Here is a 14,861-nt window from a genome sequence, read left to right on the forward strand (position 1 = left end):
TTTGGTAACTTGGGTAAAATAAGTTAATTTTACCAATTCCATTCAGTCAATTGAACTTTAATCAGTATAAATAAGTATATCACAGTTATATGCAGCATTCTTCCAAACGTATTTAACTTATTTAAATGTATCTGAATACAGTAAGCCTAAATTAAATGGTTCATTTTCTGTGGATCATCTAATTGTTACTGCTGTAATTAAGTTGTGAACTATAGCCTGCTTTATGTGACTCACATCAAGTCTTTGTACTTTGGGGGATCATTAAAAAATGAAAATCATTAAATTACCTAAAATACTACACAAATCATTGCAGTCATTACTGCATTACTGCATTTTCGAGTTGGGTTTAATTCATGGAATTGAGGATATTTTTGAGGATTCATTTATGTTAACTTACTTCTTTTATTAAGATAGGTGGTTAGGTTTTACAGTAATTCAGTAAAATGAACAGTGTGGCGTAATAAATCCAGTTTTACCACTTTTATTTTGAAGTCGGTTCTATTTTTAATACTCAGGCACTGACTCTAGGGATGGAAACGTCCACCACTTCAGGCTGAAATATCTCAACAACCATAGGATGCACTGCCATGTAATTTGATACAGACATCAATAGTGCCCAGTCTGTGGAACCTGATAACTTTGGTGACTATCTGTTCTTTCCTCTACTGCCACCATGAAGTTGACATTTGTGATTTTCAGTGAAATGTCCAGCAGCTATTCGATGGATTTAATGTAGCGGAGCCTTTCCAACATGCAGCAGTACCCTAACGAACCTGTATCACCTGTGTTCACCCTACTATTGCATGATGATGGCTGGCTTTCAGCACTATTCAAACTTGTGAATTACTTTTTGTGGTAATTCATGATTTAGTTTCAGTTATTGGTGTCAAGTATTTGTTTATTTTGGAAGAACTGAGCCTTCACGTCAGCTGTACGTCAGGTGATGACTCCCCTCCTCCTGAAGCTTTAAAGGAACAGCAGCTGGAGCTGTCTCACTCATCCCTCCTGGTACCATTGATGGTCCTGTCCTAGTGGAGACATAACCAGCTGGTGTGCACCTCTGTGGACTTCTGTATGACTCCTTTATAGCTTTATAGAACACAGCATCTACAGACACCAGGTACGTCTGATTTTATTTTATTACTTGTCAATATTATTTTAATATTGACAAGGCTATTTTCACACAGATGAAGATAATTAACTTGTCAGTCCAGATTATTTATATATAGTTTTAGCTTTTTTTAATTTGTGAAAAGTTTTTTATTTTTAGTTAAAGTAAGTCTCAATAACACAACCATTAGACAGAGAGTTAAAATCAAATCAAATGTATTTATAAAGCACATTTAAAAACAATCCTTGTTGACCGAGGTGCTGTATGATGTGTGTCTGTGTGTGATTAAGATAACTGGACCTTTATGTGCTGTTATTATGTGACACTGAGCAGCTATTCCAGTTCGATAAAAAAACAACTTTTTACAGAAAGCTCCTACTTCCTTCTCCTCAGTGCCTTTCAGGTGAGACCCACCCAAAGCAGACAGATCAGCTTTCATCCTTGTTTTATTGTAGAGCTACTTTGTTTTGTCACTGCAACATATAAGGAGCTGTCTGATCTCTGTGTACAAGTTGAAACTTGGCTGAACAAAAAAATAATTGAGTCAACCTAACAGGATCAAGAGATAAGCTCTATGAACACATTTAAACAAAAACTAAATTAAATGAAAATTATGGATCCATATTCAAATTTTTTCAATGTCTTTTATTCACCTTAAAGCTTCAGTTTCAGTAATTCCACATTTTAAATCATGCCGATTTCACGTCAAGTAGTTTTCCAGAACATGGCGTAAAAAGCTCTAATCTGCAATCTAAGTAGCCCCTCACCAATATTTGACTTTTGTACGCCTCTTCTCCTCCACCTCTTTAATGGTTTTATTGCAGGTATTAGCATGTGAGCTGTAGCCCGGTGGTGAATGAACCATGGACGAAGCCAGCGCCACCATCTTCATCACTGTTCAAAAGATCTACTACCCACTCCTGTGCATCATGGGTATTCCAGGTTCGAATCTTGTCGCTTTGTTTGGTTGGTACCAATGTGCGATTGGGCATAAGGTTATAGGCTACTAATTTAATAATAATAATAAATAATTTAATAGGCTGTTCTTGATCAATCACGTTTAGCTCACTCTGTACACCCAGCCAGTATTCAGGAATGCCTTTTTAGTGAGACCGTTCATTTGGCTCAGTTCAGCAATAAAAAATAAGAAAAGAAATTTGGCTCTCAGGCAGGAGCCAACTAGGTTTGTCCGTTCTGGGCTACTGTAGAAACATGGCGGTTCAACATGGCCTCCATCGAAGGCGATCCACGTCATCTATAGATAAAAACGTCATTCCCCCAAAATGTCTGTTTATTTACACACTGGAATAGATTATCACAAATTTTTGTGTTCCTGTCTTCCAGCCAACCTCTTCACATTCTACATGATATGCTTCCGAAAATGTGGCATGTCCAACACAGCCATTATTTACCTGAGTTGCCTGGCTATTGTGGACACCTTTTACCTGGTGTGGGTGATCCTTATTGACTTGACCCTCACCTTCTGGCTTCTGCAACCCTTCTGGCACTCCAACCCCTGGTGTGGCATCTTGGGATTCCTGCAGTACGGATCACTCTACAGCTCCTCCTGGATCGTGGTGGTGTTCACCATTGAGCGCTACCTCGTCCTCAGAAGCACAATGGCCAAGCAGCACTTCTCCCAGGCCTGGGTCACTAAAGGGACCTGTGCGGCTATCGTCCTGGTGTCCCATCTTGTCTCTGTGCCACTGGGCTGGATCAACATAGTCACACCTGTCAACATTACCGTGGATGGGGAGAATGTGACGCTGCCCAGGTGTCTTTACCGCAATGAGGCCTACACTACTGTTATAGTGTGGATAACCACCTTCCTCTCAGGGGGAATACCCATTGTGTTGGTCATCATCTTCAACTACCTCATTGGGTACCATCTGTCCCGCGCCAGCAACCTCTTCACTAAGGAGGAGCGTCGTGCCATGCATGGAAGGAGTACCAGGGGCATGTTGAAGAGGACCATCCTGCTGCTGGGTACTGTCTCTGTGGCCTTTGTTGTGCTCAGCCTGCCCCGCTTTGTCACATACTGCATCCTGAGGACCAAGTACAACAATCAGAACTTCAACAGGAACAACTACAGCATTCCCATCAATGTGGCTGGAGACTTGGCTAATATGCTGCAGAACCTCAACTCCACCACCAACTTTCTGCTCTACTGCATGGTCAGCCGGCGCTTCCGGCAGGAGCTGGTCCAGGTAGTGACTTGTAAGGTGAAGGCCCGTGAGCTGGGCTCTGTCCTCACCCATACCACCATGAAAGTGTTCTCAGTTGTGAATCATAAGGCCTCGGTATCCAGCAACCCCATGACTGTGGTGCTAACCAATCTCAAACAGACTGAGTAGAAAGGATATGGAAGAGTGGACAATGATCAGACGTTCAAAATAATTATCCTTCATGCAAAAGCATTCATTCTTGACCTTGGAAATTGTATGAAAACAATCTTAAGGCTAACTTACTAGCTTTTTTCTGGGCAGTCAACCACACTTTTTCTTCATCAGCGAATACATACTTAGGTAAAAACTAAGGCCCATGACAACCACAAGAGCTATGGAAAAGGCTAGTTAATGTACCTTAAGTTAAAATTATTTTATCATAAAATTTGTGTTTTTGTTTTTAGCCACCTAGCTGCATTGGTCTAGGAATGGCCAAGTTGGACCATGAGTTCTGTACAGACAGAAATATCTCCACCACCTTTTGATGTATGTCCATAAAATTTTGTACAGACATTCATTGACCTCAGAGGATGAATCCTAATGACTTAAATCAAACTCTTGTCCAGCAAATCATGCAGTTTCAAATAAAGTTTACACTTATCCAGTAAGATATTTCAACATGTAGAAGATGGGTTAGTACAAAGCTTGGTACAGACATATCTGGTTCCCAGGATCTCTAGCACTACCATGAGTTTGACACATGGTTTTGAGTGATATAGCTCAACAACTATTGGATCGCTTGTCATTCATGGTCCTCAGAAGATGAACTGCAATAACTTTTCAACACTCTCCATTTTTTTTTTTTTTTTAATCCAATACTTACAAATTGGCGTTCCTCAGTTCCTACTTTGTGTTTAGTGTTGCAAAATTGTAGCATGCTAACACCCTAAACTAAGATGGTGATGAACATGATAAATGTTAGCATCGCCACTGTGCTCATATTAGCATTATAACATTAGTATTAGTAACTTCAACTTCACAGTACAATAAAGATGAAATACGAATGTTGATGACTTTTGATGACACTATTGTGACAATAGATAGTGATCAGGAGAAACTTCAAAATGCCATTATAAGTTATAGTTAAGATTCACAGATTACCAATATAATTGCCGATATAGTGAATTTAAAAACAAAACTCCCCATTCACTGCCAACAACAGTCAGGAATTAACCACCACACAGTGAAGAGACTTAACTGTGATTTATTTAAGAGCAAAGCTGTGGAAGCTGCAAGCGAAACACGCTGTTCACTCTTAAATAAATCACAGTAAAGTCACTCCAGTGTGCGATGCTTAATTCTTTTTTTATAGTGAATTTGAAGTTGGAATGAAAATGTTCAATGTGGATTGTCGACCAATGTGACTCTGCAAAAGTACTCAGAAGGCTGTTTTCTTAAACAAATAACTTTATAAAGAATATTTTTGTTAAATATTCTTTATAGCTGCAGTCGGTAACTTTTATACTGAAGGTTTTTGGTTGGTAGCTCGAGGATAGTTTATTGTTGAGTTTCATTCTTTCTTGGCTTTGATTGGTTAGTTTCACAGATTATCTGTCTCATGTACTACTGGTAGGATATAGTGAAAGTTTCAACAAATATGACAAAATGTTATTTTTTATAAAAGTTAATACCACACTTCAAAATAATTTAACATATACATTGTCAACCAATTTTAGTTGACATTGCTGAGAAAGCTTCTTCTCTTGGACTCTTGGACTTGTGCTGCTTGCCACAGTGTTGTTAATCACAGCGCAGTCTGTTAAATAAATTCTACAGTGACACCAATATATTTACACAAGCATTTTATTCTGCATTATATACACAACAAAACAGTTTTCATATTGCCATATATCACATAAAATAGTTACGATACGATACATATTTGCAATAGGCCAATATCTGACATATCAGTCGGGCTCTAAATTGTAAGCTCTGAGTCATCCAGGTCATGTGAAGTTGTAAAAGGAAAGCAAATGGATCTGCTTTCTTGCCTTGTTTCTGCTCATCCAAAACTGCTACATGACATTCAGTAGTAAAGATGAAAAGGTGATTTGTCCCAAATAAAATTTAAATACAAATGACCAATGCTGCAAATGATATTCATGTAGATGTCAGGTCACTTGTCCTCCTTACCAAGGGTTGGATGAAAATAACATGCCCCCTTTCAAATCAAAGAAACAGTTCAACCTGTCTGGCCACACAAGGCCTGCCTCTCTGAAGAAACACCCTGGCAGTTGCAGTCTTAATGCCCCGCATTATTTGCATAAATGGGTCACGAGACTTCCCTGCTTTGCATGGTGGGAATATTTCCTGTTTGCCTCAGAACAGGTTTGTGCTGTGGCTGACGAAAAAGCAGGTCTAAGAAAAGGTAGGTGTGGGAGTTCGGTGAAGTTCTGCTTTATTCTATGTGTGTGAATTTATAAAGGAAAATCATACCGGGAACTTTGAAGGTAGTTTTTCTTTTTCATTTTAGAAGGCATACCTGACATACCTTTGGATCGGTGATTTTAACCTTTGTACTAGTTTGAAGCGTTCGTGTTGAAATGTTACTCAAGCTCAGCTCTAAAGGTCATGTTTCACACCTATTCAGTGAGAAATACTCTTGAGAATAGTTTATACTTTGTAATGTTCATTCTAATTTTTTATCTGTTGTTTATTTTGCAAGGTGTGTATTTTCATTAGTGGTGTTGGTAGTGGCTTTGTTGTTGAAAGAACACTTTGAATTCTTCCGTTGAAACTACAGTTCTTGCTTAATATGTAAGGTATGTGTCTCTCTTTAAGTTGCCGCTCTCTATTAAATTCCTTTAACGTTGTTTTCATTTTCACTTCACCAGAGGTGACAGACACTTCCTCAGTGACAAAATGGACTCTTTTAAAGGTAGGAAACAAAACCTTGACACACTCTCAGCAGTCAGGAATCTATCTAGCTTATCTAAACGTCTCTCTGAGTGAAATGCAAACCTGTTCTGTTTTCTCTTGTCATCAGGACCTTGTCCTCATCAGAGTGTTCCAGTTGAAATTGATGAGAGCAGTCTGGACTTGGTCGGGCCTCCCCCATGCAAACAGTGTATTGGGGACACAGAGACCAGCAAAAGGCTGCAGGAATACGACTGTGAGCAATCCAAGGGGGCAGTGCACGATGCTCACCATTGGGGAGTCCCTGAGGACCAGCACGAACCCAGAGCAGCCTGTTACCCTGCCGCCCAACCTCGTTTCATCCCCCCTTCACACTTAGGACAGATGAACCCCCCCTACCCTGCAGGTCTCAGAGAGAAGGAGCTGCTGTATGAACAGTATCTCAGAGTCAACAATAGTAGAAGTTTTGCACGCCCTTCAAACTATCCCCAGGATCGCTCTATGGAGGAGACGGAAAACTTGGAGCCCCCTCAAACACTCATGTCTCTTAACTTCAAACAGTGTGTCCCATCTCGATACCCTGCACCACGTATGCCCGGTCAGTGCAGCATTATCATTAGAAACATGAAACTTTATCTGTCAGTGAAAGAAATCATTAGATTTTTATTGTTACTGTGAATCACATTAGATACATGAGATCTTTCAGTGGATGATAACAATGTCAGTTGACCCAAATAAAAATAAAAAAACATATGTTTGACATAATAACTATAATTATTACACAAGTGCCATGGGACACTACCACCCTCCACTGAGACCACACAAATGAACTGATGTTAGGGCAAGAAGCTCATTAATGCAGTGTGAGCAGCTGTGCATTAGGAATTAATACACTAAAATAATAAATAGGCACAAAATAGATGTAGATTGGTTGCTAATATTTTATACTTGATGGAACTCTAATATTTAAACATATTGTATTATATGTTTGTTTGTTTGTTTGTCCATGTTTTGAGATATCTTTCTCTGAAATGTATTCCTACACCACTACTGCAATGGAGGTGAATAGAATTGGTGGTGTTCACATCATTGAAGTGTAATATTAAAAAACTCAACAGAAACAATGTTAGCTATTGCTTTGGAGGTAGTTCCATTGAAATCTGTTCAATGTTTGGATTATGCAAAATAGATAGGACACTGTTTTGGAAAGACACATTGTTGCTAATTCTTTAAAATGTCATTTTCAGTGCAGTAACCACCGCAAAATTAACTTTCGTCCACTTCCATTGTGTTGCTATGAAAGAAATCAGAGACAGATATCTCTAAACGTGAACAAACAGAACCAAAATTACCAGGTCCGGAAGTGAGAAGATTTGTCTTTTAGTCAAATCATGACAAATCATTTGGATGAACTGACCCTTCAAATGATACTATGTAACTTTTACAAGAAGAATAACACTCTCTAACACACTCTCCCTCTGAAAGAGTGAATTCATAATCAATAAACTCAGTCTTGAATGAATCAGCTGAATTTGGTACCCTGCTGCTACAGCCTGACTTGGCCTGGTAATGACCGGTAGCTTATGGTGGCTAATGTTAGCAGACTTCAGATAAATATTGCTGTATTTCTACTATTAGTTGGTTAGCGGACTTTATGACTCTACTGTACTCGTGCTACTGTTACACTATGTTTTAGCATTTACCATTATCTTGTTGCTGTCTCCTTTCATTTCTGCCATGAAATTTTCTGTAGACAGTCATGGTCCACACACAATAATTCAGCTGTATTACATTAGTGGTAATTAATAAATGTTAGCATGCACGCTAAACTAAGATGTATAAGCTCCAGTGTGTAACATTTAGNNGTATGTTTTCATTAGTGTAGAATAACCTGAATATAAGAATTGTTGTGTTTTTGTTACCTTAGAATGAGTTGTTTTGACATGCCGTGTTTCTACAGTAGCCCAGAACAGACAAACTGGCTGTAGATAGGGGTTTTGCAAGTTTCGTGGCCACCATAGTTTCTCCTCCACACTTTCATTTGTATTCAGTTGGTTGAAATCTGCAACTTTACTGGTAGATGCCACTGAATTCTGCACACTGGTCCTTTAACATTGTGAGCATGTTAGCATGCTTCCATTAGCATTTATTCACACTCACTGTGTCTTGTTGTATATTATTTTGTAATCCATACCAAGTTCTCCTTGCTGTTGAATAGATAGGTCACCCTGTCTTAATGAGCTGTTCACCCATTTCACATTAATGACAGTCTCAACGGAGACTTTTATTGTCCCATGGCACTTATGTAATAGCTAGTGTCATTAGTAGTAGGTTATAATGAATCATTTTGGGGTATTATAATGATATATTTTACAGATATTGAATATTATTTAATACAATTGGCTGCAGGCATCATCATTCTTCAAATCACAGCATTGGGTTAACTCCAATGACTGTTTCAAAAGTAGGACAAACAACACAACTACAGGCCTTAATTGGTCTGTTTGATTTGATTCTTCACAGATCCAGTAATTGTAACATCTGTGATAGATTTGGTTTTAAATGTTGCCTCCCCAGCCCTGTTAGGTGTCATTTGGCTGCTGCTCATTGTGTTCCTGTTGAGTCTGCGTGACCTCGTTACTGCTAAATTGGAAACTGTCCAAACTAGGAGTTTTATGTCTGCTCCTACATCTCTCTGCAGGCCACAATCCAATGCCGGGGAGTTTTCCCAGACAGTGTGCATGCTGCCTTCCAGCAAATCTGCCCCGTCTCGATAATAATTATCGTCATTATAAATATGATTACCCAGTGGATCCTCACCAGGAGCCTCAATACCGCCAACAGTCATGGTATGATTCCTGTCCTGTTTGTCATTCTGATCTGATTCCCACAGATGTCATGCATAACTCTCTTTTTCTGATTAATTCCCTCCACAGGAATTCCCCTAATGATGGACTGCAACATAAACAGGCTCCAAATGCCCCCCATGGATCTGCACCTCGGTTTGTGGCCCCTCATAGAGATTTGATGCATGAGGTCAGCGTGGATCGCTCCTTCCAGGCTGGTCCAGGACCAGCCACGAGGGAGATCAGGAGGACCATCTCCCTGTCTAAGGAGTGTAGTAAGTCTCATCGATATCCCTATGTGAACATGTAATGCTGTTTTCCTGATCTTAACGAATGTAACAGGTACAGTTTCACTGACTTTTCATTGACAGGGAATGTTTTCATCACATATTCATTGGACACGGCAGATGAAATGCTTACTTTCGCCAAATTTCTGACCGATCAGGGGTTCGAAGCAGCAGTAAGTCAGGTCAATTGTCTATCACCTTTGATTGTTTTCATACAAACACTCACACCCCTCCAAACTCTCAATAGATCGACATCTTTGATAATCCAGTCCGAAGAATGGGCATCACTAAATGGATGGACAGATTTTTGAATGATGTAAGTCTGATTGTTGAATCTGAGGTGAGAATGAATCAAGCTGCAGTCTTCTGCAAAAGCTAACAGTGAGCTGTCACTCTGCAGAAATCAGTGCTCATCATTGTGGTGATCAGCCCCAAGTACAAGGAGGATGTGGAGGGAGACGGAGACGATGAGCATGGCCTGCACACAAAGTACATTCACAATCAGGTGGGAACTATGATCGACACAGCTGTCAAAGACTTAGGAAGAAATGTCTGTGTGAAATATCGCCCTCTTGTGACAAACTTATGTTATTAAACTCCCAACTCCCACATGCCAGTAGGAGCAGGAGAATGAGGAAATGCCTCCTGGGACTCAAAAACAGGGTTATTAATTTACTAGCTCCACCCAGTGTCCCCACACTCGCAGACCCACAGTGTTAAGTGTGTCACAGGTGCTGTAGTAACCCAGTTGTGGGCCTGGAAGGCTGTCACAGCTCAGTCAGGTGTAGTGCAATCTAGTCTCTCAGTTTAAAACTGTTTTCATTGTCAAAAGAATGCATTAATGTGAAAATATAAAGGCTTCTTGATCATTTTATTGTTATCCAAAGAGAAAATGAACCTTAGTTCCACCCGTTGTGTCTGTCCAGTGTTCATTGCATTTCTCAGACGGCAATGCTTCAGTGAGTTGTGTACATGTGAAAGGTAATCTTGATACAGTGTATCAGTAGCTCCAATTCAACTTACACACAAAGATAAAAGGAGCGGTGTATTGATAGCCTGTATAACTAATAAATAAAACACTTTATAATTTAATGGAGTACCATAAGCACTGATTATCCTCTCTTCCTGCTGGAACAGATCCAAAATGAGTTCATCCAGCAAGGCTGCCTGAACTTCAGACTGGTGCCTGTGTTGTTTCCTAATGCAACCAAGGTAAGCACAAGCAATTAACACATTAAAATGTCGGTTCACCAAATTACAAAAACAAAATTGAGCTTTGAAGTTCATTCTTGACACTTGGAAACAGTATATTTACACCCAAAGTGTACTTAGAGTGTACTCGTATGGGTGGGGGAAAAACAGATTAATGTCAGTGTCACTCTATGATAATTCATTGCTGCACCAACAGTCAGAAGTTTAGTGGAGCACGAGCTAACTTAAGTATTTTGTGACCCCCAGGTTAGGAATGGTAAATGGATGGTAAATGGACCTGTACTTGTATAGCGCCTTTCTAGTCTTCCAACCACTCAAAGCGCTTTTACACTACATGGCACATTCGCCCTTTTCACCCACATTCACTCAGGGTGATGCGTAAAGGCCTTGGCGTGCGGATCAAACAGCAAACTAACTGCGATTGCATACACATGCACACACCAATGGCACGGGCAGTGCGGGAGCAATTTTGGGGTTAAGCTATCTGGGGCCCAAGGATACTTCGAACATGGGGTACCAGGGAGCCGGGGATTGAACCAACCACCTGTCGGTGCTGGATGTACGGGGACGGACCCGCTCTGCCTCGGAACCACTGCGCGTATACTTACTGAGAGGTTTGTGAAAACTGCTTCACCCTACTGTGTATTAAGGGCGTCTGGTCAGGTCCCCACTCTCCACCATAAGGCAGCTAACAGCCTGGTCGCCCATTAGATACTGTAGCATAATCTTGCGACAGTCCAGGATGTTGGTATTTTATGATTGCTGTTTCCGCTGCACAGTGGGCATAAACATCTCCCACAGCCGTCACATTGATCGGGGTAGTAGATAGAACTGGGGGTATGACGTCTGTTCTTAGGAGTCCGTATGCGTATAGGCCGAGTATGGGTACGCACTGATTTTTAGGATAGTGTAAAGGACAGAGCTAAATGGAGGTACCTCTCGCCTCGATCAGAGTTGCGGTGCAGCCTGAGCACCTGGCTCGTATCCATAGCTGAGCACGAAAACCTTAACTAACTGACCCACTGTGCCTGTCTCTCTCCTCTGGTGTCCGTGCTACATATCATATTCCCAACTGGCTCCGAGCACCAGGATCTTACCGCTGCGCCCCAAGACACCCAGGGATGCTGCTGCGGGGTCCTGTTTTTTTAGGGGAGGGGGGAGCGTAATCATCCCACAGCGAGGGGGTTGGGGCAGCTCACTCTCACCATTCGTCCCCTCTAGACAATATTTCTCTTGAGAAGGACACTAATAGCCATTATATTTGTTTCTTGCCTTTTAGTAGGCTATGACTCGATGAGACTGTTATCACTTGCAGCAGATGTTTAAGCGTTTTCCTTCTGTCATATTGTTTTTAGATACATTATAGTTTTTCGTTGATTTATAATTCATTTAACTAGTGTGTCCGTCTGATGTCTGCTCATCTTTATAGCTTTGCGAATACCCTCAGTTCTTTCTTCTTTGAGATTTTATTGTAACATTTGAAATGACACAGAAACGTTAAGAATTCGCATTACGGCACGAACACTGTGAAAGCCGCTTGTGGAGTGGCCGCCCCCAGTGTTTATTGGCTTTATAGACGTTTACAGCCGGCGTGTTTTATCTCTAGAATGAAATTTTAATAGTTCTGTAAGCATTTTAAAAAAACATTTGTTAATGCCACTGTGTTTTTTTTTCTTCCTTTTTGGTTTTTTGTTGTTTTTGGTGTGTTGTGTGTGGTGTGTGGTGGTGGTGGGTGGGTGTGTGTGGTTGTTGTGTGTGTTGTGTGGTGTGGGGCGAAGGGGCGCGCGAGAGCGCACCGCCGCGAGGTCCGATTGTGTGGGGGGCAGGGCCGCGGCCAGCGGGCAGCAGGGGGGCCCGGAGAGGGCGGCGCGCGCCATCGGGGGCCGGGGGCCAGAGCAGGCCCACCGAGCGGCGGGGTGCGCCGCGGGGGCAGAGGAAGGAAGGGAGAGGGCGCAGACGGAGAACGAGGCAAGGCGCGGGGCGGAAACCCAACACGGAGACAAGACCAGGGCGCGAGGAGGGAGGGCAGGGAGGCGGGGAAGCCGAGAGAGAGAACGGCGGCGGAAGAGGGCAGGAGAAGGACAGGGGCGCCACGGGGTGAGCGCCCAAGCGCAGGCGAAGGGGACAACACAAAGAGGCGAGAGAGCAGGGGGACACGAAGGAAAAACAGAGCGAGGAAAGGGAGAGCCAGGGCGCAACACAGCGCGAAAGGGGGACACACGGACCGGACGGCGCCGCGGGGCGCCTAGCCGCTGCCGGGGGGGGGGGGGAGGCAGAGAGAGGGCCAGGGGGAACAGGGAGAGGAGGGACGGGCAGAAAGGGAACTCGCCAGGAAGAAGGCAAGGGAGAGCAGGAGGACAAGCACCGGAAGAGAGAGCAGCGGGGGGCACCGGGAGAAGGAGCGGGGAAGCGGGGCAGGGCCACGGGACTAGGCGCCGACACGCGGCACACCCGGGCGCAGGAAGAGGGCGGCACAGCGAAGGCCACGAAAGCGACCACGGGGCGGGAAGGGGGGGGAAAGCCCGAGAAAAAAAGGCAGAGAGGAGGCGAGAGAAAGAGACCGGAAAAAAGGCACAGCCAACCACAGAACAGCCAGCCCAGCCGGGTCACGGAGGGGGCCGACCCGAGACACAAAGCGCCGGCCAACAGCGGGTGGCCCAGCAGGCGCGAGAGAAAGCAAAGGAAAACAGGGAAAAAACGGGTCGGGAAAGAGCAACGAGGAAGATGTTAGAGCGAACGAGAGGAAAACAGGGAATACGTTGCTTTAATTATAGTCATGTGTTCCTCATTATAATTACGGCAGGCACACGTAAGGCGGGACAGGGGCCGAAGGCGAAGGGGAACTGGGCGGGGGCAATGGGCTTGCAGATAGGGAACAGCAAAGAAGAAGACGCAAGGAGAGGCAAGGCGAGACAAGGGAGAGCAGAAACCGGGGAAACAGGAAGGAGGAAAGGGCAACAGGACGACAAACGGAGAGCGGGAGCGAAAATGACAAGAGACAGAAGTAAAACGTCGGATACAGACGGCGCAGGGAGAACAGCGCGAGGCGAGGCAGAGCCGAGCGGCAAGAAACCAGGGGGCTGAGGGAGGGGCGCGGCGCGGGGGCGCAGGAGACGAAGGGGGAGTGTATTGGTTGTGATGTTCATCGGATATCTAGATATGCTACTATTTCCCCGCAAAGACGCAGCGGCACCTTGTGTGTCAGATGTGCGCGGCGGGACAAGAAGCTGAAACGAACACCATAGGACAGCACTGGACTGGATAAGACAACTGCCAGCATTTGGGTCTGTTGAGTCAACAAACAAAGCACAAACTGCACTAACACATTTCATAGTCGAATGGACAACGCTAAAGAAGAAGATCGTATACACAACCACAACATACAGACAGAATGCACTCATTTCTCTTATCTGAAAAAGTCTACCAAAAGATAATATACTATATTGCACAAATTAGCATATTCATATGATGATATGACCAGGAAGAGGTGAACAGAGTCAGTTCGTGTTGGTGGTATGTACATGGGGGTTACGTAATGGTACGATGGTGGAATATTGAAGTAGTTGAAGCTCTGTGAGAAATGAGCACGGCGAACGAGATGGTTGAAAAAAGTAGCTGAGTTAGATGTGAACTCTCTGTATACAGCATTATGCAGTGTGTAATTTAGGTGTGAGGAAGAAACAAGTGACGGGTATATAAAGAAACGCATGATCAAGATTTGTCTTATCGCTAGTCAGGAAATAAATGGTCTTTAGCTGCAGTAGCTTTAACAGTATAGGCGGTGTGGTGGCGATGAAAGTCGGAGATTGTTATTTAATAGCATGAGGGGGGGTGGTGATGAAGTAGGAATAGGAGGAAGGATAAGTGATGTATCATGATGTATTAGAATCCCAGAGTTTAACAAGAGTGAAAAGGAAGAAAATAGAAATGATGTCTTCCAAGCCAGCACTAGCGCGCCTGCTCTAATGGAAAAGTTTGTACCTCAGTGCTAGTTAGTTAGTGGCCGAGCCTGTATGCTGGCGGGCGCGGAAATAGTTCAAATGTCTCCTCAGGAAATGGTTGAGTGGTGCTAAAGGAGCACAACATAGTGAAATCTGTAGACTAGCAAAAGAGTCGCTGTACGAGTAATGTGGAGGTATTATTAGGAGAATTTATTTATAACAGTAAGTATGTGTATTGTGGATTTATGTGTGGAGTGCGCGTTCAACATGTGTATTCGTCTGTGAGTGCGATGACGTGAATGTCTGTCAGAGGAGTAGATGGGATAAGAAAGGACCTCGGTATAATAAACAGGAACATAACAAAGAGGACGACTTGCTGTGTG

General features: G+C 43.0%; 2 protein-coding genes across 2 annotated transcripts; both read left to right on the top strand.

Moving 5' to 3' along the window:
• Positions 1-1,974: 1,974 nt before the first annotated feature.
• On the top strand, positions 1,975-3,465 carry LOC118340919 (probable G-protein coupled receptor 139). Its single transcript, XM_035679081.1, has 2 exons — positions 1,975-2,053; positions 2,456-3,465. The coding sequence occupies exons 1-2, from the start codon at positions 1,975-1,977 to the stop codon at positions 3,463-3,465; spliced, it is 1,089 nt and encodes a 362-aa protein (XP_035534974.1).
• A 2,169-nt stretch (positions 3,466-5,634) lies between these two features.
• On the top strand, positions 5,635-10,555 carry LOC118340920 (adapter protein CIKS-like). Its single transcript, XM_035679084.1, has 9 exons — positions 5,635-5,704; positions 6,171-6,214; positions 6,323-6,790; positions 8,894-9,041; positions 9,129-9,313; positions 9,410-9,498; positions 9,573-9,641; positions 9,726-9,830; positions 10,463-10,555. Exons 2-9 carry the CDS (start codon positions 6,199-6,201, stop codon positions 10,553-10,555), a joined length of 1,173 nt encoding a protein of 390 aa, XP_035534977.1. The 5' UTR covers positions 5,635-5,704; positions 6,171-6,198.
• The last annotated feature ends 4,306 nt before the right edge of the window (positions 10,556-14,861 follow it).

This window comes from Morone saxatilis, unplaced genomic scaffold (assembly GCF_004916995.1).
Source record: "Morone saxatilis isolate NCDOM2014 unplaced genomic scaffold, NCSU_SB_2.0 Contig7, whole genome shotgun sequence".
NCBI classification, from domain to species: domain Eukaryota; kingdom Metazoa; phylum Chordata; class Actinopteri; family Moronidae; genus Morone; species Morone saxatilis.